The 23,024-nt window shown below is 48.4% G+C and overlaps 15 protein-coding genes across 15 annotated transcripts; 6 read left to right on the forward strand and 9 right to left on the reverse strand.

Annotated features, from left to right (window-relative positions):
- Positions 1-405: 405 nt before the first annotated feature.
- Positions 406-1,776, forward strand: B9G98_04478 (putative ubiquitin carboxyl-terminal hydrolase 3; the record flags this gene model as incomplete). Its single annotated transcript, XM_024811035.1, has 1 exon — positions 406-1,776. One exon carries the CDS (start codon positions 406-408, stop codon positions 1,774-1,776), a length of 1,371 nt encoding a protein of 456 aa, XP_024666803.1.
- A 33-nt stretch (positions 1,777-1,809) lies between these two features.
- On the reverse strand, positions 1,810-2,187 carry B9G98_04479 (Cell wall protein SED1; the record flags this gene model as incomplete). The annotated part of the gene is made up of 1 exon (XM_024811036.1): positions 1,810-2,187. The coding sequence occupies one exon, from the start codon at positions 2,185-2,187 to the stop codon at positions 1,810-1,812; it is 378 nt and encodes a 125-aa protein (XP_024666804.1).
- Positions 2,188-2,322: 135 nt separating this feature from the next.
- Positions 2,323-3,228, reverse strand: B9G98_04480 (Protein RecA; the record flags this gene model as incomplete). Its single annotated transcript, XM_024811037.1, has 1 exon — positions 2,323-3,228. The coding sequence occupies one exon, from the start codon at positions 3,226-3,228 to the stop codon at positions 2,323-2,325; it is 906 nt and encodes a 301-aa protein (XP_024666805.1).
- Positions 3,229-3,428: 200 nt separating this feature from the next.
- Positions 3,429-4,352, forward strand: B9G98_04481 (Uncharacterized protein YcbX; the record flags this gene model as incomplete). The annotated part of the gene is made up of 1 exon (XM_024811038.1): positions 3,429-4,352. The coding sequence occupies one exon, from the start codon at positions 3,429-3,431 to the stop codon at positions 4,350-4,352; it is 924 nt and encodes a 307-aa protein (XP_024666806.1).
- A 127-nt stretch (positions 4,353-4,479) lies between these two features.
- Positions 4,480-5,772, reverse strand: B9G98_04482 (putative DNA-binding protein creA; the record flags this gene model as incomplete). The annotated part of the gene is made up of 1 exon (XM_024811039.1): positions 4,480-5,772. One exon carries the CDS (start codon positions 5,770-5,772, stop codon positions 4,480-4,482), a length of 1,293 nt encoding a protein of 430 aa, XP_024666807.1.
- Positions 5,773-6,482: 710 nt separating this feature from the next.
- B9G98_04483 (Meiotically up-regulated gene 80 protein) lies at positions 6,483-7,568 on the reverse strand (the record flags this gene model as incomplete). Its single annotated transcript, XM_024811040.1, has 1 exon — positions 6,483-7,568. One exon carries the CDS (start codon positions 7,566-7,568, stop codon positions 6,483-6,485), a length of 1,086 nt encoding a protein of 361 aa, XP_024666808.1.
- A 791-nt stretch (positions 7,569-8,359) lies between these two features.
- Positions 8,360-9,580, reverse strand: B9G98_04484 (hypothetical protein; the record flags this gene model as incomplete). Its single annotated transcript, XM_024811041.1, has 1 exon — positions 8,360-9,580. One exon carries the CDS (start codon positions 9,578-9,580, stop codon positions 8,360-8,362), a length of 1,221 nt encoding a protein of 406 aa, XP_024666809.1.
- Positions 9,581-9,646: 66 nt separating this feature from the next.
- On the reverse strand, positions 9,647-11,542 carry B9G98_04485 (Kinesin-like protein 6; the record flags this gene model as incomplete). The annotated part of the gene is made up of 1 exon (XM_024811042.1): positions 9,647-11,542. The coding sequence occupies one exon, from the start codon at positions 11,540-11,542 to the stop codon at positions 9,647-9,649; it is 1,896 nt and encodes a 631-aa protein (XP_024666810.1).
- A 197-nt stretch (positions 11,543-11,739) lies between these two features.
- Positions 11,740-12,969, reverse strand: B9G98_04486 (hypothetical protein; the record flags this gene model as incomplete). Its single annotated transcript, XM_024811043.1, has 1 exon — positions 11,740-12,969. The coding sequence occupies one exon, from the start codon at positions 12,967-12,969 to the stop codon at positions 11,740-11,742; it is 1,230 nt and encodes a 409-aa protein (XP_024666811.1).
- Positions 12,970-13,080: 111 nt separating this feature from the next.
- On the forward strand, positions 13,081-14,247 carry B9G98_04487 (Mitochondrial inner membrane protein OXA1; the record flags this gene model as incomplete). The annotated part of the gene is made up of 1 exon (XM_024811044.1): positions 13,081-14,247. The coding sequence occupies one exon, from the start codon at positions 13,081-13,083 to the stop codon at positions 14,245-14,247; it is 1,167 nt and encodes a 388-aa protein (XP_024666812.1).
- Positions 14,248-14,309: 62 nt separating this feature from the next.
- On the reverse strand, positions 14,310-15,425 carry B9G98_04488 (Peroxisomal membrane protein LPX1; the record flags this gene model as incomplete). Its single annotated transcript, XM_024811045.1, has 1 exon — positions 14,310-15,425. The coding sequence occupies one exon, from the start codon at positions 15,423-15,425 to the stop codon at positions 14,310-14,312; it is 1,116 nt and encodes a 371-aa protein (XP_024666813.1).
- Positions 15,426-15,598: 173 nt separating this feature from the next.
- B9G98_04489 (putative ATP-citrate synthase subunit 1) lies at positions 15,599-17,515 on the reverse strand (the record flags this gene model as incomplete). The annotated part of the gene is made up of 1 exon (XM_024811046.1): positions 15,599-17,515. One exon carries the CDS (start codon positions 17,513-17,515, stop codon positions 15,599-15,601), a length of 1,917 nt encoding a protein of 638 aa, XP_024666814.1.
- Positions 17,516-18,005: 490 nt separating this feature from the next.
- Positions 18,006-19,493, forward strand: B9G98_04490 (hypothetical protein; the record flags this gene model as incomplete). The annotated part of the gene is made up of 1 exon (XM_024811047.1): positions 18,006-19,493. The coding sequence occupies one exon, from the start codon at positions 18,006-18,008 to the stop codon at positions 19,491-19,493; it is 1,488 nt and encodes a 495-aa protein (XP_024666815.1).
- Positions 19,494-19,666: 173 nt separating this feature from the next.
- Positions 19,667-21,412, forward strand: B9G98_04491 (hypothetical protein; the record flags this gene model as incomplete). Its single annotated transcript, XM_024811048.1, has 1 exon — positions 19,667-21,412. One exon carries the CDS (start codon positions 19,667-19,669, stop codon positions 21,410-21,412), a length of 1,746 nt encoding a protein of 581 aa, XP_024666816.1.
- Positions 21,413-22,012: 600 nt separating this feature from the next.
- On the forward strand, positions 22,013-22,975 carry B9G98_04492 (hypothetical protein; the record flags this gene model as incomplete). Its single annotated transcript, XM_024811049.1, has 1 exon — positions 22,013-22,975. One exon carries the CDS (start codon positions 22,013-22,015, stop codon positions 22,973-22,975), a length of 963 nt encoding a protein of 320 aa, XP_024666817.1.
- Positions 22,976-23,024: the final 49 nt, after the last annotated feature.

The raw sequence follows: 23,024 nt of genomic DNA on the forward strand, positions 1-23,024 counted from the left end.
AAGTATGTGAGGGAAACAAAGAGCGGTTTTATGGTACGACGCTGGCGGTATCTAAAAGTCAGACGCGCATTCTTGTGCTGCTTTCATTTCTGTTCCCCGGCACATTTATGGAAGCGGTTAATGCTATTGAGCTAGGGCGGTGTCAGATGCTCACAGATAATATTCGAACAGTATACAGTGTAGCTGGATACTGCCCGTCCACAACCTACTTGACTTGCGGATGTGACGAGTTCGCCAGAACGATCAAAACTGCGGAGGCGCGGGATAACAAATGGAAATCTCTATGTTTTCACCTTTTTGCTTGCATTATATTGCAAAAAGCCTACGATTTTTTGCCAGGCCCTCAAACCATAACGCTGACGTCTTCTGAGCTCGCATTACGTACCCGCAGTTACTGTCTTACATATGGCGGTTGACATGCCAGCCCCCATTCGCTTTGGTGAAATAGAGGCGGTGCCTAGCAAAGCTAAGCCAGACTTACCGTGGAGATCTTTTTCCGAGAAACGGTTTGAATCAAGGAAAATAGTGCAAAAAGTCTTCCCTGTTATACCCGTGGAGAAAAATGGGCAAGCTGAACTTGCGGTTCTTCGTCCCGGAGAAATAGTGAAAAGTGACCCAGTTGATGAGCCAACCGAGTCAGGCACCCCCGAATCTCCTACCCCGGAAGCTGTTCAATGGGTAGGATATGAACAGGGCAATCGCCAAAGTCTGTATTCTGTGCTGGCCACGCATGACTTTAGGATGCGAGAGAAGGTTAGTCCTCGAGGACTGCAAAACTCGTCCAACATGTGCTTTTTCAATGCAGTTCTGCAGTCGTTAATTCACTGTGAAGCCATGTATGCACTTTTGCGTAGCATTCAGAACAAAGCTGCCTTTAAAATCAAAAGCTCAACACCTGTCCTGGATGGGCTCGTCTCGTTCGTTGGGTTCTATGGGCTACAAAAGTCCAGTACGCTGAGTGCATCTGCGTTTTACAATACCGTCAGCACGCACCCGAATTTCAAGCACCTTGAACCAGGTCGTCAAGAGGATGCACAAGAGTTTTTGGGTTACCTCCTAGACACATTAGAAGAGAATTTTGATGCAGCCGAGCCGGCCCCGGGTGACGAGGAACTTATCGCAAAAGAAACACCCCTAAAAGAGACGATCGAGGAGGATGCGGATGACTCTTGGACTCAGATTGGCAAACATAACAAAAAGATCGAGTCTCGGGAAGCGGGACGTACTGACCACAGTAATCCCATTTTGGTTATTTTCGGCGGCAGGCTCCGCAGTGTTTTGAAAAAGCCCGGTGAGAGTGATTCAATCACACTCGAGAGTTTTCAGCAAGTTTGCGTGGATATTTCAGCCGACAAAGTGGAAAGCGTGCAGGACGCGATTGACCACATGCTTGAGAAAGAAGAGCTACAGATTGAGAGCCGCAACAAGACGGTGGTTGCCACGAAACAATTAGAGTTTGATCGTTTGCCTCCAATTCTTGTTGTGACCGTCAAACGCTTCACTTTTACATATAATGATGGCTCGCTAGTGTTTGGGAAAACATCCAAGTCCCTGGCAATCACAAATATCACTGTCGAGTGTAGTGGAGTCAAGGTGACCTACCGTCCTGTCGCACTGGTGTACCATCATGGCCCATCTGCAACTGTCGGTCATTACACTGCTGATGTTCTTGTTGGAGACACTTGGTATAATACAGACGACGAATACGTCCGAGAGCTCAGCGAGCCGACAACTGACAGCAAGTCTGTCTACATTATTTTTTATGAACGCATATAACGTTCACTTTTGCATTAATACAAACTATATAAATTAATAGAAGAACAGCACAGCGAGCCCTAAGCTCAACAAGGAAGGACCAACAGCAGATGCTCCATTGGCAAGCAGAACGCTAGTTGAAGGCCCAGCGGGTGGCTCCATGGTAGGCGCCGCGCTTCCACAGACGGTGACGAACTGGGTTGTAAAGGTATGGGTACGAGTACAAGGGCAGTCTGTCACTGTAATGGTGGTTGGTTCAGTAGCTGTGTAAGTTTTGTTGCCCTCTGTAAAGGTTGTTGGCTCGGGGCAGTAGGTAGTGTACTCGGTGACGACCTCAGTAGAGGTTGTTACATTAGTAGAGGTGACAGCGGTAGTATTGCTAGCGGCACTAGCACAGGCTAAAATAGCAGAAATAAGCAGAGTGAATTTCATTGTTGACTACAAGTTTGAAACAGAGTGCTGTAGTTTAAATAAGAATATGCAGAAATATGCAGGGTCATGCCGACCAGCCACTGGTGGCTGGGGCGATAATGTACGATTTGGTAAATTACGAACAGGAAATCTGCCTTATTCGGGTTGAGTATCGAAAACGGTTCCGGTGGCTGCGTCGAAATTACCATCCGGTGGGTCAGAATTCAAGTTCAAGTCGGGTCTTGGTCGCGGGGCCTTGGGAGGAGTAGGTTCAAGCATTGAAGAGTGGAGACCTTGCGAATCGTTGAAAGAAGACGTCAAATACTCGAGGTGAATTCGGTTGTTGGTTTTGGGGGTTGAACATAGGGCCCCAGAACTAGGGTCCAGTAAATAGCCGTTCCCAGTAGCGATTTCACCTCGATGGTCGCGATAAACGACGAGCAAATTTGCCTTTTTTAGTTGCAACGGCGGCTGCAAAATACGTAGCTGCCTGTTTGTAGGGTCATTGATAGTTACCATATTACTCGTAAGAATCAGACAGGCCTTTTCGGAGAGCTGGCAAAACACACCGTGAAGTAGTGTTCGGGCAGCTTTTCGTGATTGCAAATAAACCTTGCTACCAGTATCATCAATTGCACGTTTTCTGAGTGCACCCGGGCTAAGAGGCGGAAAGATATCATAATATGAAGGCATAAGAATCACCTCGTACTGATCACCAACGACAGTCGGTAACAATGAGACCTCCGCCAGATCGGACACAGAGATGAACTCGAGATACTTTTCGAATCTTTCCTCGTACCCCAACGTATTTCTCAACCTTTGAATCGGGATCGTTCTGTAGCCGGCGTTGATCCACAGGCACCTTCTACCCGCCTTCAACGCGTCGATAAGAAGATGTAAAAGTATCGTGGTTTTCCCACAAGCCGGGGGTCCAGAGATCTCGTTCAACGACGGTATTGGTAGGCCATCTCGTGATCCTGATATAGCAACGTTCAGAACTGGGTTGCCCGTCGATAACCCCTTTTGTTTCCTTCTGTACAACAGCTCACTCAGGATGGCCATTGAGCATTACTCAGATTCTGTTGACTAAAAGAAATAGTGCGGAGTGCATGCGGCGTTGGCAAGAATTGAACGGTGTTGAATACCAAATTTCGACTAGATTCATTTTTTTTCAAGTCTTTCCATAATTTTCAATTCCAGTGCATCGCCGTTATAACCATGTCTGACGCATAATACCCTCTTAATAAGCTGTCAATCTCAATATGCAAATTAAGGAGATCTATGTGTATCCTGTAAAGTCGCTTCGAGGAATTAAAGTCACAGAAGTCAAGGTTGAGAAGCATGGGTTCCAGTACGATCGTATTTATATGTTGGCCCTGCCCACTGCCGACCCCAAGGTGGTCAAGTTTGTTACTCAACGTGAAGAACCCAAACTCGTCAAAGTGACTCAACGCCTTGAGGGCGATTCTATTGTTCTTTATAACGAAGAGGCCGGCAAAGAATTGAGGCTGCCAGCAGATCCTACTGCGCATGTTGAGGGCCTAAACGTTGTGAACGTTGATGTGTGGGGAGGCCTTGTTGAGTCTTACGACATCGGCCCTACCATTGCTAACTTTTCTGAATTTTGGCATGAACTGCTTGGTCCTAAATATGCCAAGTTGACAATTCTCGCTAGAAAGACTTCGAGGCCTTTGGACCCCAATCGTTTCAAGTCTGAGGACTTGACCAAGATGGATTACACCCCTGAAACTACGTTCCAAGACGGTGTTCCGGCCAATTTGATCTGTTCAGCCTCTTTGGAAACATTACAGCTGCGTGTGAATGTGCAGACTGAAGGCATTGAGTTGAGCGCGGAAAACTTCCGCCCTAATCTGGTGGTCGAAACAGAAGATCCCTTTGAAGAAGATGATTGGGACAAGATCAAGATTAGCGGTGATCTGTGGATCATCACCGACCTTTGCAGGCGTTGCCAAATGCCCACTGTCAACGTTGAGCGCGGCGAGTTCGAGAAATCCAAGCAGCCGACCCGTGCTCTCAATCAATTCCGGAAGGTTGATTACAAGCACCCCTCCGATCCTTGTTTTGGCTTAGAGCTCTATCCATCAAAGTATGGACAGACAGTTCGTGTGGGAGACAGCGTCAAAGTCGCCTCTAAGATCGACCGACCTATGCCTAGCGATTTTTGAATTGAATATCTTAAGTTTACATAGCCCTTTGTGCAGCGTTAAACACTCAACAAAACAGACAAAAAAAGCGGAGAGGGTGGGACGCGAAGGGAAAAAAAAAGCATTAAAAAGTTCTTTGCCTGAAAGTTCAGCTGGGGTTCATGAGGTCACTAACAGCTACTCGACTGGTGGAGCCACTGGTAGACTGGGTCGTTTGTTGCAATCCTGAAGCAAGTGGAGAGGGTCCATTTGACGGTGCCGTACGGTGTGGAGACGACGGCATTGACAGTGGAGGAATACTAGGCTCCAGAGATGTGCGAATACTGGAGTAAACTGCAGGTGCGGGCTCCAGCGGCTCAAGGAGTTGTACAGACTGACCATTTCTGACAACTGGCAAGCTTCGAATCGCTGGCAAATGGACATCATTAAGCTCTCTAGCAGCTAACCTTGGAGATGGTCCTGGCGTGGTGAGCGGTGTGTCGACGGGAGACCCTGTTCGGGATATCCCTGGACTGGCTGGCAACGACGAGTGCGGAGAGCCAGGTCTGGAGGGTCGCAAAGGTCCACTTAAAGGGTTCATGTGGCTAGGTCGTGATGGTCGGTCATAAGGGGTATGATGTGCGGAGAAATAGCTGGTCAGGGCCGGGCTTGATCGTTGACGAGTGAATCCGGCTCTTGAACTGGAGCTCCTAGATTGTATAGGAAGGATTTGAGCAAAAGCGGCCGCACCAGCCTCTGCGGCACGCTCTCGCTCGAGTTCCTTCGTTGCTGCTGCTGCTAAAGCATGAATATCCAGGTGCGACCTTGACATCTGCTGTGGTTGGCCCCAGTGACTGCTTTGGAACTGAGGCGACGACGGAAGAGACATATTTACCATGGATGCAGACTGCTGAGATGGATAGACATATGGCACCTGCTGTGGTAGAGATTGCTGCGAGGAAGATGCTGTCAAAATGGGCTGCACGGTGGGGGCGGTGGAGTACCCCACATTGTTCGAAGGGGAGGCGGCAAGTTGTGACGTCGCAACAACGGGTGTGACAGCGTTCGGGGGGCTGTGCTTGTTTGTATTATTCGAGGCACTCGGTGCACTGGACGAGATCATTTTACCTGGGGAAGAACGCGCTGACTGGCCACTGCTCGCCACAGACGGAGAGTACTCTGAGGACTCCTCTTTGAGAGAAGGCTCCTGGGTGTTTGCCCTTTGACTTCTGCGCGAGTTTGGATTTGTGTGGATTCGAGAATGACGTGTCAGCTCGTCGCTGCGACTGAACCGCTTGGAACAGCCAGGGAATGTACAGACATGAGGCTTTTCGCCGGTGTGCGTGCGTATGTGTCGAGTTTGGTGTTCAAGGCGGTAGAACGCCTTGTCACAAATAGGACATTTGTAGGGCCTTGGCAGCTCCGAATCCGCTTTACGACCGGATGTGGCTGCGTACGGCATGTTTTTCTTGCAAAGGCGGGGAGGGGGGAAGCGTGTACGTGGGAGGAGAGTGCAAGCTTTGGGAAAGCTGTGCCTAGGGTGCGGGGATTGGGTAATGTCAAAACGCCTGGACAGGAAACAAGGACCCAAAGATCGATATGTGGTTGTCTTGAATGGTCCCGGAAAACTAGTCAGGCCGAGAAAAGAAAAGCTTTTGCGTTTAGGGCAACAAAGCCGGGGTTGGGAGGTAGGTTTGAGGGAAAGCGGCCTAAATCTGGGCGCAAGGGACGGGGGAGTATGGGGTAAGCCGACCCTAAACAGTGCATGTCATCACGTGACGTAGAGCCTCTGAGGAAAAAGCCACCCCACCACTCCTCTTGAGGGCTTAATTTTGAGTCGCTCCTTGGATCAGTCCAGATCTGGCAAAAACCCCCCGCCAGTGTTGCATCGTGTACTTGGCAACCAGCCCCCATCTACGCATACTGGCTCTTCGATGTCTCTGGGCCCAGCCTCTTTTCTCAGCGTGCAGACGCTGCGCCATGCAGGATCTGGGGTCGAATCGAGCGCTTAAACTTCCGTCAGCGGGAGATATTCCGGCCTGCTTTAATTTGTATTGGCATAAGCAACGCGAGAAAATCCAAGAGGCAAAAAAAATCAAATCAATAAATTAGTAAAACAATATAAATAAAGAAGGAGGGGTATCTAACTTGGTTGGACCACATGATGAGCGACTAGAACGCTGCAACAGTGGCAACCGGTACGTGCCACGAATTTTCGTTTAATCCGACCGCTGGCTCGCGGTTCACCGCTTGGGGCGAGATGGACGGGGTAGGCAGCTGCTGCTGGTCGCGCAGAAGCGCCTGTGGGTGCTGCTGATGCTGATTTTGGCTGCTGAACACTGTCCAGCACTCGTGCCATTTGTTCCAGCCTTCGCATTCCATGCTGGCCAGTTCTAGGCTCCAGGAGATTTTGGCGAGCCAGCTGATTTCTGCTTTTGTGATTTCAACGGATGAAATGCCTGTGGCCTGACACCATGATGCGTTGGTGAAGGTGTTGTCATCGTGGCACTTGTTGGCAAGAACCAGCGAAACGACAAACAGTATGTACAGTCCATGAATGTCGTGCTGCAAAGGCAAGTCGCCCAAAGACCATCTTTTCGACAAGTAGACCAGTGCCAGTATGACGGTGTGTTTCGACAGTCTCGTTGAGCTCAGCGTCATGTAAACAAACTTTTGGAAAGTTTCCTGCTCCAGGTCGGTCCAGAGAGGCTTTCTATTCAGCATAATTCCGCTAGCCATGGTCGACAAAAATGCGGACATCACATTGAGGTCGTAATCTAAAACAGGTGTCACTGGCTTAACAGTGTTTTGCATTGTGATGGCGGCTGCCTGGGGCGGGCAGGGCAGTTGGCCGGCATTGCCAAATTGCCGGGAGTCGTTGTAGGTATAATAGTGCGACGGGTGCGGTGCCGGTGGAGGCGCCAAGTACACCGGACCATAGTTGATTGGCGCCATTCCGGCGATCATATATGGCTGGACAGAATATACAGGCGCAACCGGCACGTTGGCGGTGGGGGTGGTGTCGTACACGGGCAAATGGGCTGGCTGGGACGGGTAGGGCCAATACGGCATATAATTATTGTTGTTCCAAGCCTGCTGCTCATTCACAGACCACATTGAACCATACTGCGGCTGGCCTAGTGTGTTGGCGTTGTTGCGGCTTGCCGAGTAGTAGCACGAGTTGTCGCTCCAAGTTGCCGACTTGTCACTGGATGCTGGCGGGAGGTAATTTGGAACAAAAGGACGGACTGCACTCATGGGTAAACTCGGCTATTTTTGTTTTCCAAAAATACACCTTTTTATTTTATGGGTTGCAGTTGGCTCCGACACCTCGTTTTATGAGATATAGAAAAGAAAACTCATTATATGATGTGATGATACATTACAAACCGGCAGCCTAGTTGCCTTAGAAACCGGATGCAGATTTGGACCGGGAGAGGGCTAAATTAGACGAGACTCACTCGTCTGAGGCCAAAAAGTACCTACGCGAACATGGACTGGTCTGGTGCGGCATCCCACTCCTTTGGGTGGTGTGTTGTACGCTCTACTGGTTGGTCTTTTGAAGAAACATTTCCATCGTCTCGCACAAATTAGTAATCCATGCAAGGTTTTGACGCATATTTAGACGCTTAGTACTACCAAGGTTTAGGGGCGACTACGCCAAGCTCCCTTGCTAGATTTAATGCCTGTGTAGGGACGCTTGGAAAAAGGTTTTTAGGGAAATTGATTAGCTGTGTACATTTTTACTGAGCACCCGTGCGCCAGAACCATTTTTCCTGTCAATTCTAGAAATGGGAGCAATTTAATCATTGGGTCGCTGAGGGCAAGGCGAAAAAAAGCACCCTCGTGCCCAAAAAAGTCCTACCAAAGAAAAATTTAAGATGCAGTTAGTCAGCAAATCGAAGAAGCTCAACCATCCCTATTCGGCACCTTAGTCACGGGACCGAAGGCGGGCAAAAATGCTACCCGCCCTGTTGGGGCTGAATTCTTGGCCAAGGAAGGGCAGGGAGGAAATTTTGAGCGCGTTTTGTCCGCCTAAAAAGTGGTCCTCACTTGCGACACGTCTGGGAAATTTCGCCCCACTTTTTTATAGCCTCTGTAGCTTCGTCAGATTCGTGATAGCTCAGAGAAACCCTAAAGTGATGGTCTCCCCAGCCGTGCGGCTGGCCAGTCACCTCAAAGTGTTGGCCAGGGGCCAGCATAATGCCGGCATCTTTGCATTTTTGAGTGATAGCGTGAATATCGTAGCCATTTGGGAACCTTAGCCAGAAAAAATAGCCCCCATTGCCCCCGTCGATTTTGGTTCCCGCCGGTAAGTATTTTTCCATAGCCGCCCGGTAGGCATGGGCCCGCTCGCCATACACGGTATTGAGGTTTAGAATTACTTTATCGATAGCACCACTCTCCATCATATCACCCACAAAATACGTATTAAGATGTGCTGGTGTGCCTCCTGACTTGACGGATCCTAATTGCGACAGGTGGTAGGCAAGCTCGGGAGTGGCTGTTTCGTGCCAGCCAACCCGCAGCCCCGGGCCCAGAACTTTCGAAATGGTATAGTTGCCAATAACATTGCCAATTGACCCTTCTGGAAGTGTCTCGCGATCCAATGTCGTCAAAGAAGTCGGATTAGGCTTGTCGGTGTAGTTCAACCATTCGTAGACCTCGTCTGCCAGAATAAGAAGATCATAGCGACGGGCAATTTCAAGCAAGCGCTTGCGGTCTTCAAGTGGCACGGTGTGGCCGCTTGGATTGTTATGAGTAGGCACCAAATAGAGAACATATCGAAAAGTGAACCGGCTGGGCTTCTGGGGACTGCTCTCCTTTTCGTGTGCTAGCTCAGCCTCCAGTGCATCCAGATCATAACGCCCGTCGTCCTTTTCACACAAAGATCTCAGCTGTTTACGCAACCCCACGTCTTCAAAAATCCCATTAATGAGAAAATACGTGGGGCTCACAACGTAGGCCCCCTTGGTATACTGAGGGGACGTTGTCCGCAATAAGGCAATTAGTGCGCCATAACTAGCACCATTTGTTAAATTAATACATTCTGGAGTAGCCGTTCCGTTCAAAACGCCATTGTACCATTTGCATATTTGCTGCCGCACAAAGTACGACCCTTCGTCGGGGCCATAGGTCAACGGGTTCCGGCTCTTTTCATCGTTACTGTAGGGCTTTGGACTACCCAGCACTCTATTGGCAGCCTCCAAAATCAATGACGCTGGAAGCAGGCGATCCGTAGGATGGCCTCGAAAAAACGTTACCACCATATCGATGTCGGTTGACTAAGTCACGTGCCCCGGGGTCGTCAGACAGACTAAGTAGTGTATGAATTCTTATGGGTTTGATAAATAATTTGGAGGGTTGCCAGTCGGGGACAGCAAATCCTGCATGCTAATATCTCGCTCTAGTGGACTTTGCGGAGGTATATCACCGTGCCTTAATCTTTTGCCGGACGAGCGGAGGCGGCCAAGGGAGGCAAGAGTTGTGCGCGAGCGTTTGTTGGGCGTCTCGATGGGGGAGCTTGTAACTGGATGGCGGAAAATTCCGAACTCGGCTAGCAAATCAAGAAAAAAGTCTTGCACGGCTGGGTCGTGGACCGCTTCGCCTGCGCTTTTCGCAATTGCTGCTTCATTGGCGGCTAGCAAAGATCGACAAGACGTGTCAAACAAAGCTGTGCCGACACCCCGCAATTGTAGTCTTTCTTGATCAGCAACTTTCAAAAGCGGATCCTGGTATTTTTTGGTATCTAACGAGGAATTTTCCTCTCGAATCTCCTCAGCTTTGGCCTCAAACCGTGGGGTAGCCCATTGTATAAAATCCTCGTTTGCGTACAAACTACATTTGCGCCATAATTCATGCAAAAGCTCATATCTTGTGTGTAGCATCTTTTGGTATTGCAACTCAGACGCATAGTCTGATCGGGCGGTTTCAAACCGTTGGTTGGCCTGCTCCAGGCGCTGAACAGCTTGTAAGACTTCAGGGGTAGTGCCCTCACCAGTTTTAAGCCGAGCAAGCTCATTACGCAGCGCAGCGATATCCTCCTGCTGTTGAGAAATCTTTCGACAATACGACTGGACATGCCGGTCGACTGTCAACAGGTTTCTGCTCACTTTTGTCTTGATGCTCTTTGCCCGGTCTGCGTACTTGAGTGTATTCAATGTCTCATCGTAATGAGACGAGCTCGGAGCCACACATGCAATCATCACTGTTTTGCAATTGCCGCCCAATGAGAACTTTAAAAGTCGGGTAAGTTTTGAGTCCCGGTAAGGAATGTGACTACGGCGGCGAGTGTCACACAGCCCGTTGATGCAATTACCGAGGGCAAGTAACGATCGATTGATATTGGCACCTTCAACAAGTCGTTTACCGGAATTTTTCGTGGAGGCTGCCCTTTCACTGCCGGCAAGATCAATAATGGTGAGACTAGAGTACGTTTTTTGTTCCTGAAGTCCCTGCAATTTATCGCTCAGCTCAACTACAATCTCCAGAACAGCATGGGATCGTGAAGATACCGCATTGGCTTCTGTTGGCGATATAGTGCGCTTTTCGTTGCCGCGGAATATTAATTCCATGACTTGGGCTACACTCGTAGGCCGATAACTGGTGAGATTTGAAACATGCATACGCTTATCGCTACCTTCGCGCAATGCAAGAGTAGCTTGATTATCAGAAAGAAGATCGCGCAAAGTCTCGTTGTAAATTTCCAAGTAAGACAACGATATCGCGACATCTTTTGTATCTCGTAAACTTTCAATTCGCGCAAACAAATCCTCCATTGCCAACACAATTAGACCCTTTTGATCAGTTGTGCCACTAATTGTATGTGTTTTACCGCATCCGGTAGCGCCATATGCGAAAACGCTCGCATTGTACCCATCCAGCACCGTCTCAAGGAGGGGCCTAACGGTGGCCGAATATACCTCCTCTTGAGAAGCGTCCTGGTCAAAGACTTTGTCGAAAACAAATCGCTGCTCGCGAATTCGACTATTATACGCTTTCTGCTGATTCGGCAAAGGGTTCTGGTTTTGAGGATCAAAGATCAGCATCCGCTCGTCCACAACATCAACAATTTTGCGATTGGCCGTCCCCACCCAATGCGGCTGTCGCAAAGACCACCGCGTGACCCCGTCTGGTGAAACTTCTTGGCTAGACAATCCCCCTCTGGTTTTTTCTTTTTCATTAAACGGCCGTACTCTCACCACCACCGAAATTGACGACTCCGTCGCCATGGCTGAGGTAAACAAAAGAGTACTCAGGGCAGCGCGCAGTTATGTTTCAGTACCTCCCAATCCACGCGCGCCCTTTTATGCACGATTACTGCAAGGTGTGAAAAAGAGCCCGAACGGCTGCAATTAATTATGTGCATTTTCCATTATATACAAAATGAATAAAATAGATAGGGGGAAGGGACAGAAGATAGGATTTGTCAAACCGACTGGTCCACTGATTCAAGAGCTGTGCTGACGGCTTGATCGACCTTTGGGTCTCCGCATTTCATCGACTCGATGAGGCTCTTGTCCCACAGAGCGGTGCCCAGGTGAACAATGAGTAGTCGCGAAGTATTATTGAAGACTACCGCAGCATCACGTGCGTGCTGGTATAGCGTCAGGCCCTGCTGGTACTGAGTTGCTTGGATTCGCGACTCTAGCAGAAGGTTGAACAGTAACGTTTTGACCGCCTCGTTAGCGAGCGGATCTGTGCTCATTTCATGATAGATCCCAATGTAATACTCGAATACGGTATCTTCAGAACGTAGTAATGCTAGCAGCTGATGAAAATCGGACGACCGGAGGGACGATGTGCTGTCTCGGAGTCTCACAATGTACCTGCAGGCCGCCTTGTATTCACCCTTGCCTGCCGAGGCTTCGACTAGGTATACAAACACCTTCAGAAGATCTTTGGGGGGACTGGAAACACCCAGTGCTCTTTGACGACGTCGCATCCTCAAAGCAGCCCAGCGACACATGTGAGGGTCGCCGTTTTCCGCAGCGATCGAGGCCATGGACAGGTACGAGCTGTCGTCCAACACAATGAACCCGGGTATGGCCGCTGTTTTGTAGAACCATTGTAAAGACTCATGGTGCCGAGCCTCTAGAATTGTAGACAAGAAAATGCCCCAAGTTCGAGCATAAACCATATTGCTCGAGTTGGCGACAATCATCTGCATGGCCTGCCAGGCAATTTCCGCATCGTTTTGGTACTTGGCAGCTATTATCATACGCTCCAAGACCTCGTATTGGAATTCGAATGCCCCCGAATTAACTATTTGGACTTCCCGAATAAAATCCAAGGCTGTCTCAAGATCCCCAAGGGAGATGTACAGGTCTACTGCACCGTTAACGAACTTGTGCCGGTGCCTGACTGCTGTGAGCGGTAATAAATCAACAAATAATCGTACAAGTAGTGGCTCTGGTGATTTTCGGAGTTTCTCCTGAAGGGCAAACATATACTTGGTCGGCAAATTGTTGCCTGATCTCGAGTACTCTGCGAGAACATCAAACGCCGCACACGGAGGGGTCTCAGCCAGAGCCCGATTTATTCTTACAGTGATAGACTCTGTCGAGTTGAACCTTCTGCCAATCCGCGGTATTGGCCCGACACTTAGCCTCTTTATCAAACGAGCCGCCCGCCAGATCTCCTGGCCAAGTCCGGCCATTACGGGATATGGGTTTTTATCAGGATGATGATGTAAGATGAAAAATCCCAGAGACATTTCACCCCAGACTCGTTGAGTATTTTTTTGTTCTCTGTATAGGCGGCTGGAAAAATGTTACTATCACGAGTGGGTTTAGCAACCAGTCTGCGTATGAGCAGCCGCTTTGCTGTGCGGGCCACCGCTGCGCGAGCCACTGCTGCGCCCGTGGCTTTGCACAACGGATACCGTTTCAAGAGCACGATTTCCCAGGAAATTGGCGCCATCTCAACCCCCCCTGCCGGTGAAGTTTCTGATGCCGTGGCCAACGCTACGTCTTCGGTGAGCGACACCATTGCTTCGGCAACTACTTACTTGCCCAACCAGATTGGTTACTTCCAGCAGGTTGGCTTGGCCGAATCTTGGGTTTGGCCCAAGGGGTTTTTCCAGCACGTGTTTGAGATTGCCCATGCCTATTCTGGTCTGTCCTGGTGGGCTACTATTTTGGTGGTTACTATTGGCCTTCGTTTCTTGATGTTGCCCCTATACATTTCCGCATCTGATTCAACGGCCAAGATGGCCCGAATCAAGCCTGAGCTAACCAAGATTATGGAGAAGACAAAGAACGCCACTGAGCAGATCGACATTCAAAAGGCCATGCTTGAACGCAAACAGTTGATGAAGAAAGCCGATGTCAAGGTCACCAACATGATGAAACCAATTGCTTCGGTGCCTATTTTCTTGGGTGTGTTTGGTGCTCTCACCGGCATGTGCAAGGTGCCCGTTCCTGGTCTTGAAACCGAAGGGTTGTTCTGGTTCACTAACCTCGTGGCTGCTGACCCTTACTGTGGTCTACAGATTATCACCGCCTGCCTTTACTCTCTCACTTTCATGTTGTTTGGTGGTGAGACCGGTGCGCAGGGGCTTAGTCCTGTGATGAAAAAGGTATTCACATGGATGCCCTTCATTGCTGTGCCTTTGACAATGTCCCTTCCTGCATCTGTGTGCTTCTACTTTGCCATCAACGCCGTCTTCTCCATTATTCAAAGTAATATGCTCAAAATGCCTGCCGTTCGCAATGCCCTGAACCTAGCTCCCATGCTTACTCCGGCTGAGCAAAAGAAGATCGATGCGGAGGTCGCACGCACTCAGAGTAGCTCGATTGTTGGTGCTTTGAGGCAAAAGTACGACGACGCCAAGCTGCAGGCAGAGAAGCGGGTGGCCCAAGAGACCAAAGCCAAGCAGGACGCTATGAACAGAGCCGCTGCCGATGCTAAGCGGTATGTTCAGTACCGCAAGTAATTGTACATACTTTATAATCCGAATGCAAAAAAAGAGAAGTTGTTATTACTGCTGTTTATATCCTATAGTTTCGCAAATGACGTGCGTACACCGTCGTTGACCATACGCTTCAGCTCCTTTTCAACTTGCTGAATAGTATAAGCGCCAACTTGGGTACCTACTTCGTACGCCTTGCGTCTCTGTAAGGCTGATTCGACTTGACGATCCACAAAATCAATCATGGCGGCGAAGCACTCGTCAGGCTTTTCGAAATAGACAAGGTGGCCACCGCCGTCGATAACCTTGAGCTCAGAGTTTGGCAATCTATCGGCCAGCTTCTTCATGTCGCCAGGAGGATTCCAGTCTTCCACCTCTCCCCGTAAAACGAGAGCTGGAACAGGCGTCCAACGGACAATAGTTGTAGCGGCACGGATAACCGAGCTGGCAGAGATGTAGGCGCCAACTTGTAGGGCTTTGGTCATTTTCACACGAATTTTACCGTGGAAGTCTGTATACGCATTGTGTGCGATCATATCAGCTTGGATGCGAGGGTGGAATTGACGAGAGATGAACTTTGTTTTCATAAACTGTTCATACTCTTCGCGTGAGTCGAACTCGTCACGGGAGTACTTGTATACCTTCCCAAACATCTGGCCAATGGCCATAGTTGCCGGGCTTTTCGACTCCTCCTCGGGCCAACTTCCACCCCACACCGGATCCATCAAAATAATGCCGTCGATCTTGGCGGTGTGAAAAGCGGCCAGAAATATTGTACCGGCACCACCCATGGAGTGGCCAGCAGCAATCGTAGGACCATCGAGCTCACCCATATGAGCGAGATCATCAAGAACAAGTCCAGCATCGCGACCAATGTCAGGCCAGCTCGAGAAAGCAGTGACCTTAGACTCGTTCAAGCGGGCCGAATCACCGTGAGTGACAACATCCAATGCAATCACCTTGTCAAGTTTCGATCCCCAATGTTTGAAAGCCAATTCGGCGTAATATGTCCAGACTTCTTTCATCATCTGCGACCCGTGCAAAAACAGTAAGTTGAACCGCTCATGACTAGCTGGCGCATCACCAACGTTCGGCTGGTCCCAAACAACATAAGAAACAACCAGACGGTCATTGAATCTCATAGTGGGGTGCGGTCCCTCGCGGGGGAAGTAGGCTGGTGTGGTGAAATTTCGTGTACGCATGCAACTACATCTGCGACCTAAGTGGCTTTAAATGATCTCTGGCTGCAAACTTGCAGTTCGGCATGGGTTAGGGTTTCCCCGCGCTCGTGGGTGAGCGCAGCATATGCCTACGATAGTGAGCCATGTGTTTATCGGCTAAAAGGTTGGTCAATTGAAACTAAAATCTAACTTATTTAATTTCCTGCCTTGACACGAGCAGCGGTTTCGCTTTGGGCATCAACCTCCACACGGGTGCGACCCTGAGATTTGCTCACGGTCTCCTCTCCAACGAGATAGGTGATATCATCCCAAGGGTGGCGGTAAAGGCCAGTACGCAGGCGTTTCTGATCGAGATGATGGGCGATCAAACCAATGGAGCGGCCAAGAACGAACAGACCATTGAGGACACCGTTCTTGAGGTAGTCCTCCACCTCGTCAGCACTGAAGGCACCACAGCTGCGCATGAGATCGACAAACGACACTGCAATGGCACCATCGACGTTCAGAATAAGGTTGTCTTTCTTCGATGTGGTCACCTCCTCGACGGCCAAGGCGTAGTCAAGCAAGGCGGTAGTGGGGAAATTCTTGTGCACAAAGTCCTTGACTAGCTCCACGCGGAAGTCAGGGTTATTCCTAGACTTGACCTTGTGGCCGATACCTGGAATCAGTTTGTTTTGCTTACGCATAGTATCAACGAATTGACGAGGGGACCAACCTTTATCGAAGGCGCTGGTGAACTCGGTGGCAGCACCATCAAGAGCACCACCGAAACGGGTACCAATGGTGAGCAAACCAGCAACCAAAGAAGAGATCAAGTCTTTACCAGCACGAGTGGTGATAATGGTATTCATGGCACCGGACACAGCGGGGCCGTGATCAGCAGTAAGCATTAGAACCATCTCCAAGAATTTCGTGGCATAAGAAGGCAAACGCCGACGGAACCACAAAAGAGACATGACACCACCCACACCGATGTCCTCCTTGAATACTTCGGAAATAGGGATACCAGCATAGACGAGCTCCTGGCCACGATCATCAGAGATAGTTGAGATGAACGAGGCGGGCTTACGAATAAGACCAAGCTCCTGAGCCCAAGAGTAGTCAATGGGAATCTTGGGCACATCAGGCTCAGCAGCAGGGGTAATGGTGCCCTGGTTGACGAGATCCTTATACACCTTGTTCAAAAGCTCAGGCAAGTCCTCGAAGGTTTCAGGAACGAAAATGCCGGCAGCCTTCATGGCAGCATTCTTGGCAATAGCAGTCTCCATGTCGCTGTTGGCCATAGAGCCGGCGTGCCCAAACTGAACCTCAGTCTTGAACATCGAAGCACAGGTACCAATGGCCCAGGCAACGATGGGCTTGGTAATGATACCCTTCTTGATGGCATCGATGACACGGTACTCCTCGACACCACCAACCTCACCGAGCAAAACGATGATCTTGCACTTGGGGTCGGCCTGGTAACGAAGAATGTGGTCAATGAAAGTAGTACCGGGGTAACGGTCGCCACCAATTGCAACACCTTCGTAAACACCATCAGTAGTTTGAGCAATAATGTTGTTCAGCTCGTTAGACATACCACCGGACTTGGAAACGTAGGCAACAGAGCCTGGACGGTAAAGTTTGGAGGAAACGATGTTGTCCATCATACCACCGGTGTTACCGATCTTGAAGCAACCAGGCTTGATACCACCAACAGTTGCCGGACCAATAATGGTGACACCCTTCTTCTGAGCCTTGTGCAAGATCTCACGAGCGCGGCGCTCTGGGACACCCTCGGCGATGATGGCGATGGTCTTGAACTGGGGATACTCCAACAGCTCCATTGTAGAGGAGTAGACAGAGCGCGAGGAAGCGAAATTGACAACAACGTCAACATCAGGATGTTTAGCAGCAGCCTTGGCAACCTCCTGGTAAACAGGGAGCAAAGTCTCCTTGGTGCCCCAATACATCTTGGTAACAAACTGGCCACCAAAAGGATAGATAACTCCGGCGACAGAGGGAACTTCGCGCTTGCAAATGAAATCAAAGTCGAGCATGCCCTGGCAGGCACGAGGCTGCATGCCATAGACAAATGCCCGTGTTTTGTTGTTGAACAATTCGTATGACATTTTGTGGTTGAACAAAATCTCGAGATTTGGGGATTACTCAATATGTGGCCGCTGGTTACCCTATGGTATCACGTGATATAAATTTCAACCAACAAAAAAAAAACCCAAAATTCGAGTTGGGGGGATTGGAAAGGAGGTTGGGCAAGGGTGACTAGGTGACTGGCCCGAGCTAGCTGAATATTGTCCTAAGCGTGAACAGGGGTCACATTGGTGCACGGGGAAGAGCCGCATTTCCACTTGGAATTTAATCGTCAACACTCGTTGGCTAACAGCTCCAGGAGCGTACCTACAGTAGATACCCAACAATCATAAAAGTTCGGGGTTTTTTCCTAGCCTAATTGCTGCATTTTTCAAGTGTCTAACGCCCACCTGCAGAGTGTTTCATGGTAGCAGTTTATTTCATCATGTGGACACTGCAGCTTACTCGGGATTAAGCCCGTCCCGCAATCTGTACCATATATAACGATTCCACCACGTAAAACCAACACTAATGGATTCAGTAAAAGACAAGAAGACTCAGTTCGTGGTTTCGGAGAGCAGCTCCGAGACTGAAGTGGGCTCAACGTTAGGGCCAACACTGACAAAAGCAATTGACCGTAGGTTATTGGTGAAAGCGGATATTTATGTTTGTTCGTTTTTAGCGGTGTTTTATGCTATACAGTTCATGGACAAGGTTTGCGTGAGTCTGGGTGCTGTTATGGGAATCCAAGAAGATCTCAAAATGGAAGGGTCGATGTTTTCGTGGGTCGGCTCGTCCGTGTATTTGGGATACCTTGTATTCGAGCTACCCTTGGACTACATAATGCAACGGTTCCCTATTGCAAAAGTCACAGCTGTGTGCATGACTTTGTGGGGCGTAGTTCTGGCTACCAGCGGAGCATCTCAAAACTACGCCGGTTACATTACAACACGAGTCCTGCTTGGTGCTTTGGAAGGTGTTGTTACACCGTCATCTCTAGTAATTGTGTCGCAGTGGTATAAGCGTACCGAACAGTTTTCTCGTATATGTCTTATTTTTGGCTTTTGTGGTTTTGGTGCCATCGTAGTAGACTTGATGGGATATGGTCTGGTCGTTCGCGAAGAGAGTCACAGTTTGCCCATTGCAGGTTGGCGACTGCTTTTCATTATTTTGGGTGCCATAACTATTGTTTTTGGTATTCTTTTTTGGCTACATATCCCCGATAGCCCACCCCAAGCATGGTTTCTGACTGAAAAAGAGAGGCAAGTCCACATCGAGCGCACAAGGCAGAATCTGCAAGGATATGGAACTAGAGAGTTCAAATGGTATCAAGTTCGCGAAACACTTTTGGATTATAACACTTGGTTACATTTCATTTACGCCCTTTTCAGTAGTCTTCCTAATGGTGGACTTACTAGCTTCTCTGTTCTTCTCATCAAGGGCCTTGGATTCACTTCTACGAGATCGTCTATTCTCATGGATATTCCATCTGGTGGTGTCATGCTGGTGGGATGCACACTAAGTGCCCTAGCGTTTCACTTTTATTTCACTAAAAGCCGCTGGATTCCGGCGATCTTTGGCTCAGCTACAACAGTAATGTGTATGTGTCTATTAGCTTGGGGGCCAAATAATGCGTCTAAACTAGCCGGTTTCTTCTTGTGGAACTGGCTATCTTTTGTTCCTTACATTGCAGTCATATCCTGGGTTAGTTCCAACTCGGCTGGCCACACCAAAAAACTGTGGACAAGCGGAATTGTTTTGATCGGCTTTTGTGTTGGCAACCTAATTGGCCCCCAAACTTTCAAGGCATCAGAAAAGCCTGTCTATCAAACCGCAAAAGTTGTGATGGCAGTTTCGTCTATTATCTGTCTAGTCTGTCAGGCTCTTTACATCTACTTCAACATGGCTGAAAACCGGAGACGTGAGAGTGTCAACGCGAAGCTTCCTGATCATATCAAAGACCCAATCGCTGCAGATCTAACAGATAAAGAAAATCCTGAGTTCCGTTATGCTCTTTAATTTCGAGTCTTGACTATAGTTTTATATGAACGCCTTGTCCTCGCTACGTCAACTGTTTAGCGTGCACATGTCAAGTATGGGCGGTCCTGCACAAGGCGCTAATGTGACGCAGTAATTAGTTGGCGAAATTTAGTTGCATTGTTGTTAGCTTGTTGTACACTGATCTTTCCAACATGAACGGCGGGTGGTATTTCCACAATGCAGTGGTTGCGATTGATACTGATTGCGCGCTTCCAAATAAGGCCGAAAGCTCTGCCCAGACTCAGTTTGCTACTACAACCTTTTATCGGTTGATAAACCCTGTATCTGGTTGGAGGGCCTTCAACCCGAATGACAACCAGCGCCTGGCTGAGGCAGCCAGTACCGGCGCAAAAGGGTCTGTACCTGTGGGATTTATGCAAATGTTATATCACGTTAAAGACTTGAAAGTATTAGAGCCAATATATTGGTCGCGCGTGGTTCACCCGGCCCATGTGCATTATGGCCGATGGGTTTTTGCAAGTACACAAACACCAGTGGCTCCAGACTGGGATACGGAAATATGCGCCCTTTACGATAAACTAAAGCCATGGACCAGTGAATATCTAGAAACTGTGGAATCAGCAAGACTTACTCCGGAAATTCTCAATATTATCGCGGTCAGAGTAACATTTCTCCAGGGCAGCCAGCCTTTGGACGTAACCATTCTTTTTGAGCCTGGCTCCGATGGAGTAGCTCACCTGTTTTCGACAAACCGATTCAACGTATGCAAAAGGTTAGCCAACGACCTCATACTACACAAAGCACCAAAAGATGTTTGCCAAACTTTAGTTCCGTTTGATTGGATACAGTATCAAAAACTTCATGGAATGACCGAGCAGCCCTTCCAGCTCATTGGCTACAAACCGCCTGAGGTTACCTCTCTTATCCTGGTGTTTCACGGAATAGGTCAAAAACTGAGTGAGAAGATTGAATCTGTGAATTTTACCTATGCAATAGAATCGTTACGGGTACTTATCCATTCACAGCTCCAAAAGAAGCCAGTATCGGAGCATGTTTCACCCAGTACGCATCTATTAGTCCTACCGGTAAATTGGAGAGCCGCACTATCCTTTCAAGACGATAAAGATAGCTTTCCCCTAGAGGATATATCTCCTCCTACTATTCCTTTAATCCGGCGTGCTATAACCGATATTTTCATGGACCTGCCGTATTACATGTCACATCATCGGTCTAGCATATTGGAAGCCGCTTCAGCTGAGGCAAACAGACTCTACGACTTGGTTTGTCAATACAATCCATCATTTTCTGAGAAAGGAAAAGTGAATTTGATTGGCCATTCTTTGGGCAGCTTGATTGTGGCAGATTTGTTGAGCGAACAGCCGAACGATTGGCGGAGTGAGGGTGGACGTTTGAGGTTCAATACAAAATGCTTTTTCACAACTGGCAGTCCGTTGGCATTATTTTTGCATTTTCAACATGCAAACATAATTCCGAGATCCTTGGCGACCACTACCGAGCCAACCTTGGGCTGTTTTGCAGCTGAGAGCTTTTATAATTTGATCAACCATTCTGATGTTTTTGCATTTTTACTGAGTCCTACAGTCAAAGGGAATCCAGTCAAAAGGCCGCGTGTGTTAAATTACGCAGCCGCTAAGGATGAGAAACGAACTTTTTCGATTTTCAATCGAGCTCGGGCTACTAACAAGACAGTTGAATCTACCCCTGAGCTGAAAATGCTCAACGACTATGGGCAACTTGACTGGATACTTCCTGTAGGACCTCGCACATTCGAGAACCAATACTTTAAAATTTTCACTGCGCATTTTGACTATTGGAGTAATGTGGAATTTGCAACATTCGTTGCCATTGAATGTGGTCGTAAGGAGGGCGCTGAAAACGCTGTGGAAGAATACAAGGTGCAGGCATCACAGCTTTAAGGTGCGCTACTATCACTCTGTACTACCAGCACCAAGCCCAAGCAGCTCAAGTGCTGGTTGCGGGATGAACCAACCAGAGTAATTGCATACACGTGCAGCAACATGCCGACCTTGGGTGGGTGATCGTTCGGCTGCTTAGGGGTGCTATTCTTGTCGTGCATATTCAGCTTGTACTACGACGGAGAGCTTTTCCGCGGCTTGTCATAATTTGGTCCTGTAGTAGGTTGATGTCACTAGCTAAGCTGTAGTCTGAGTAGCATGTTACAGGGAGTTTAACTGAAAGCTTTATTTGGGCGAAAAAAACTCCTCCTCAATGACTGTATGTAAAAACAGGCAGCTATGTCTGTGTAAAAATACATGTAAATTGTAAAGGGAATGAACAAATCTTGAAAGTACTTCAATACTATTATCTATTTTAGTAGGGATTAGGTGTTCCAGGTACTCTTGAGATTTTGATAATTATGTAATTAATAGTTTCCTTAAAAATATTTATTACCAAATAGAGCACAACATATTAGTAACCAATGAAAATTAAATTATAACAATTATATAAATCATAGACAAAGGCTACTAGTCACATTGAATTTTTCTCGCCAAATAATGGTCAAGATTGGTACACACAGCGGCACGTTCCATGCCGATGAAGCTTTAGCAGTTTATATGCTTAAGCTTTTACCCAAGTTCAAGGATGCCGAAGTAGTGCGCAGCCGAAACAATGCCATTCTTGATGAGTGTGATATTGTTGTTGATGTTGGCGGAAAATACGAGCCACCAAAGTACTTTGACCACCACCAGCGGGAATTCACTACCACTTTCTCCGAGGAGCATAAGACGACCAAACTGAGTTCTGCTGGTTTGGTTTACAAGCACTTTGGCCGCGATGTCGTTGCCAAGGTCCTCGAGACTACTGCAGATAGTAACGTTGTGAATGCCATCTACAATCGTGTTTACGATAGTTTTATCGAGCCTGTTGATGCTTATGATAACGGTGTTAATCCGCACGATGAGCAAGCGCGTTTCAATACCTACTCGACGACTCTTCGTGCCGTCGTTGGCAACATGCAGCCTCTATGGACTGAAGACGAAAGCGATGCGGTGTATGACGCTCAATTCAAGAAGGCTTCAGATTTGATGGGCATGGCATTCGAGCTGGAAGTTCGGAATCAGGGTCTTAGTTGGTACCCAGCTCGTGATCTGGTCAAGAAGGCCTTCGAGGAGCGAACCAAGTATGACCCGGAGGGACGCCTACTTGTTTTCGAGAACTATGTTCCTTGGAATAGCCATGTCCACACACTTGAGCAAGAGCTTGGCGGTAAGATCATTTACGTGGTCTACAAGACTGGCGACTCTGTTCGTGTCCAGGCCGTGCCAGTTTTCAAGGGCTCGTTCGAGTCTCGCAAACCTCTTCCGTCTCCTTGGCGAGGACTCCGTGATGATACTCTCTCTGAGGCTTCAGGTATCCCAGGTGGTGTTTTCGTTCATGCTTCTGGCTTCATCGGTGGCAACAAGACTATGGAAGGTGCACTTGACCTTGCTCGCAAGGGTCTGGAGTTTGAAGAGTAAATCGAAATAAATATTGTATAAAATATATATAAAAGAACACAGTTACCTT

Source organism: Wickerhamiella sorbophila (genome assembly GCF_002251995.1).
Source record: "Wickerhamiella sorbophila strain DS02 chromosome Unknown contig2, whole genome shotgun sequence".
NCBI lineage: Eukaryota > Fungi > Ascomycota > Dipodascomycetes > Dipodascales > Trichomonascaceae > Wickerhamiella > Wickerhamiella sorbophila.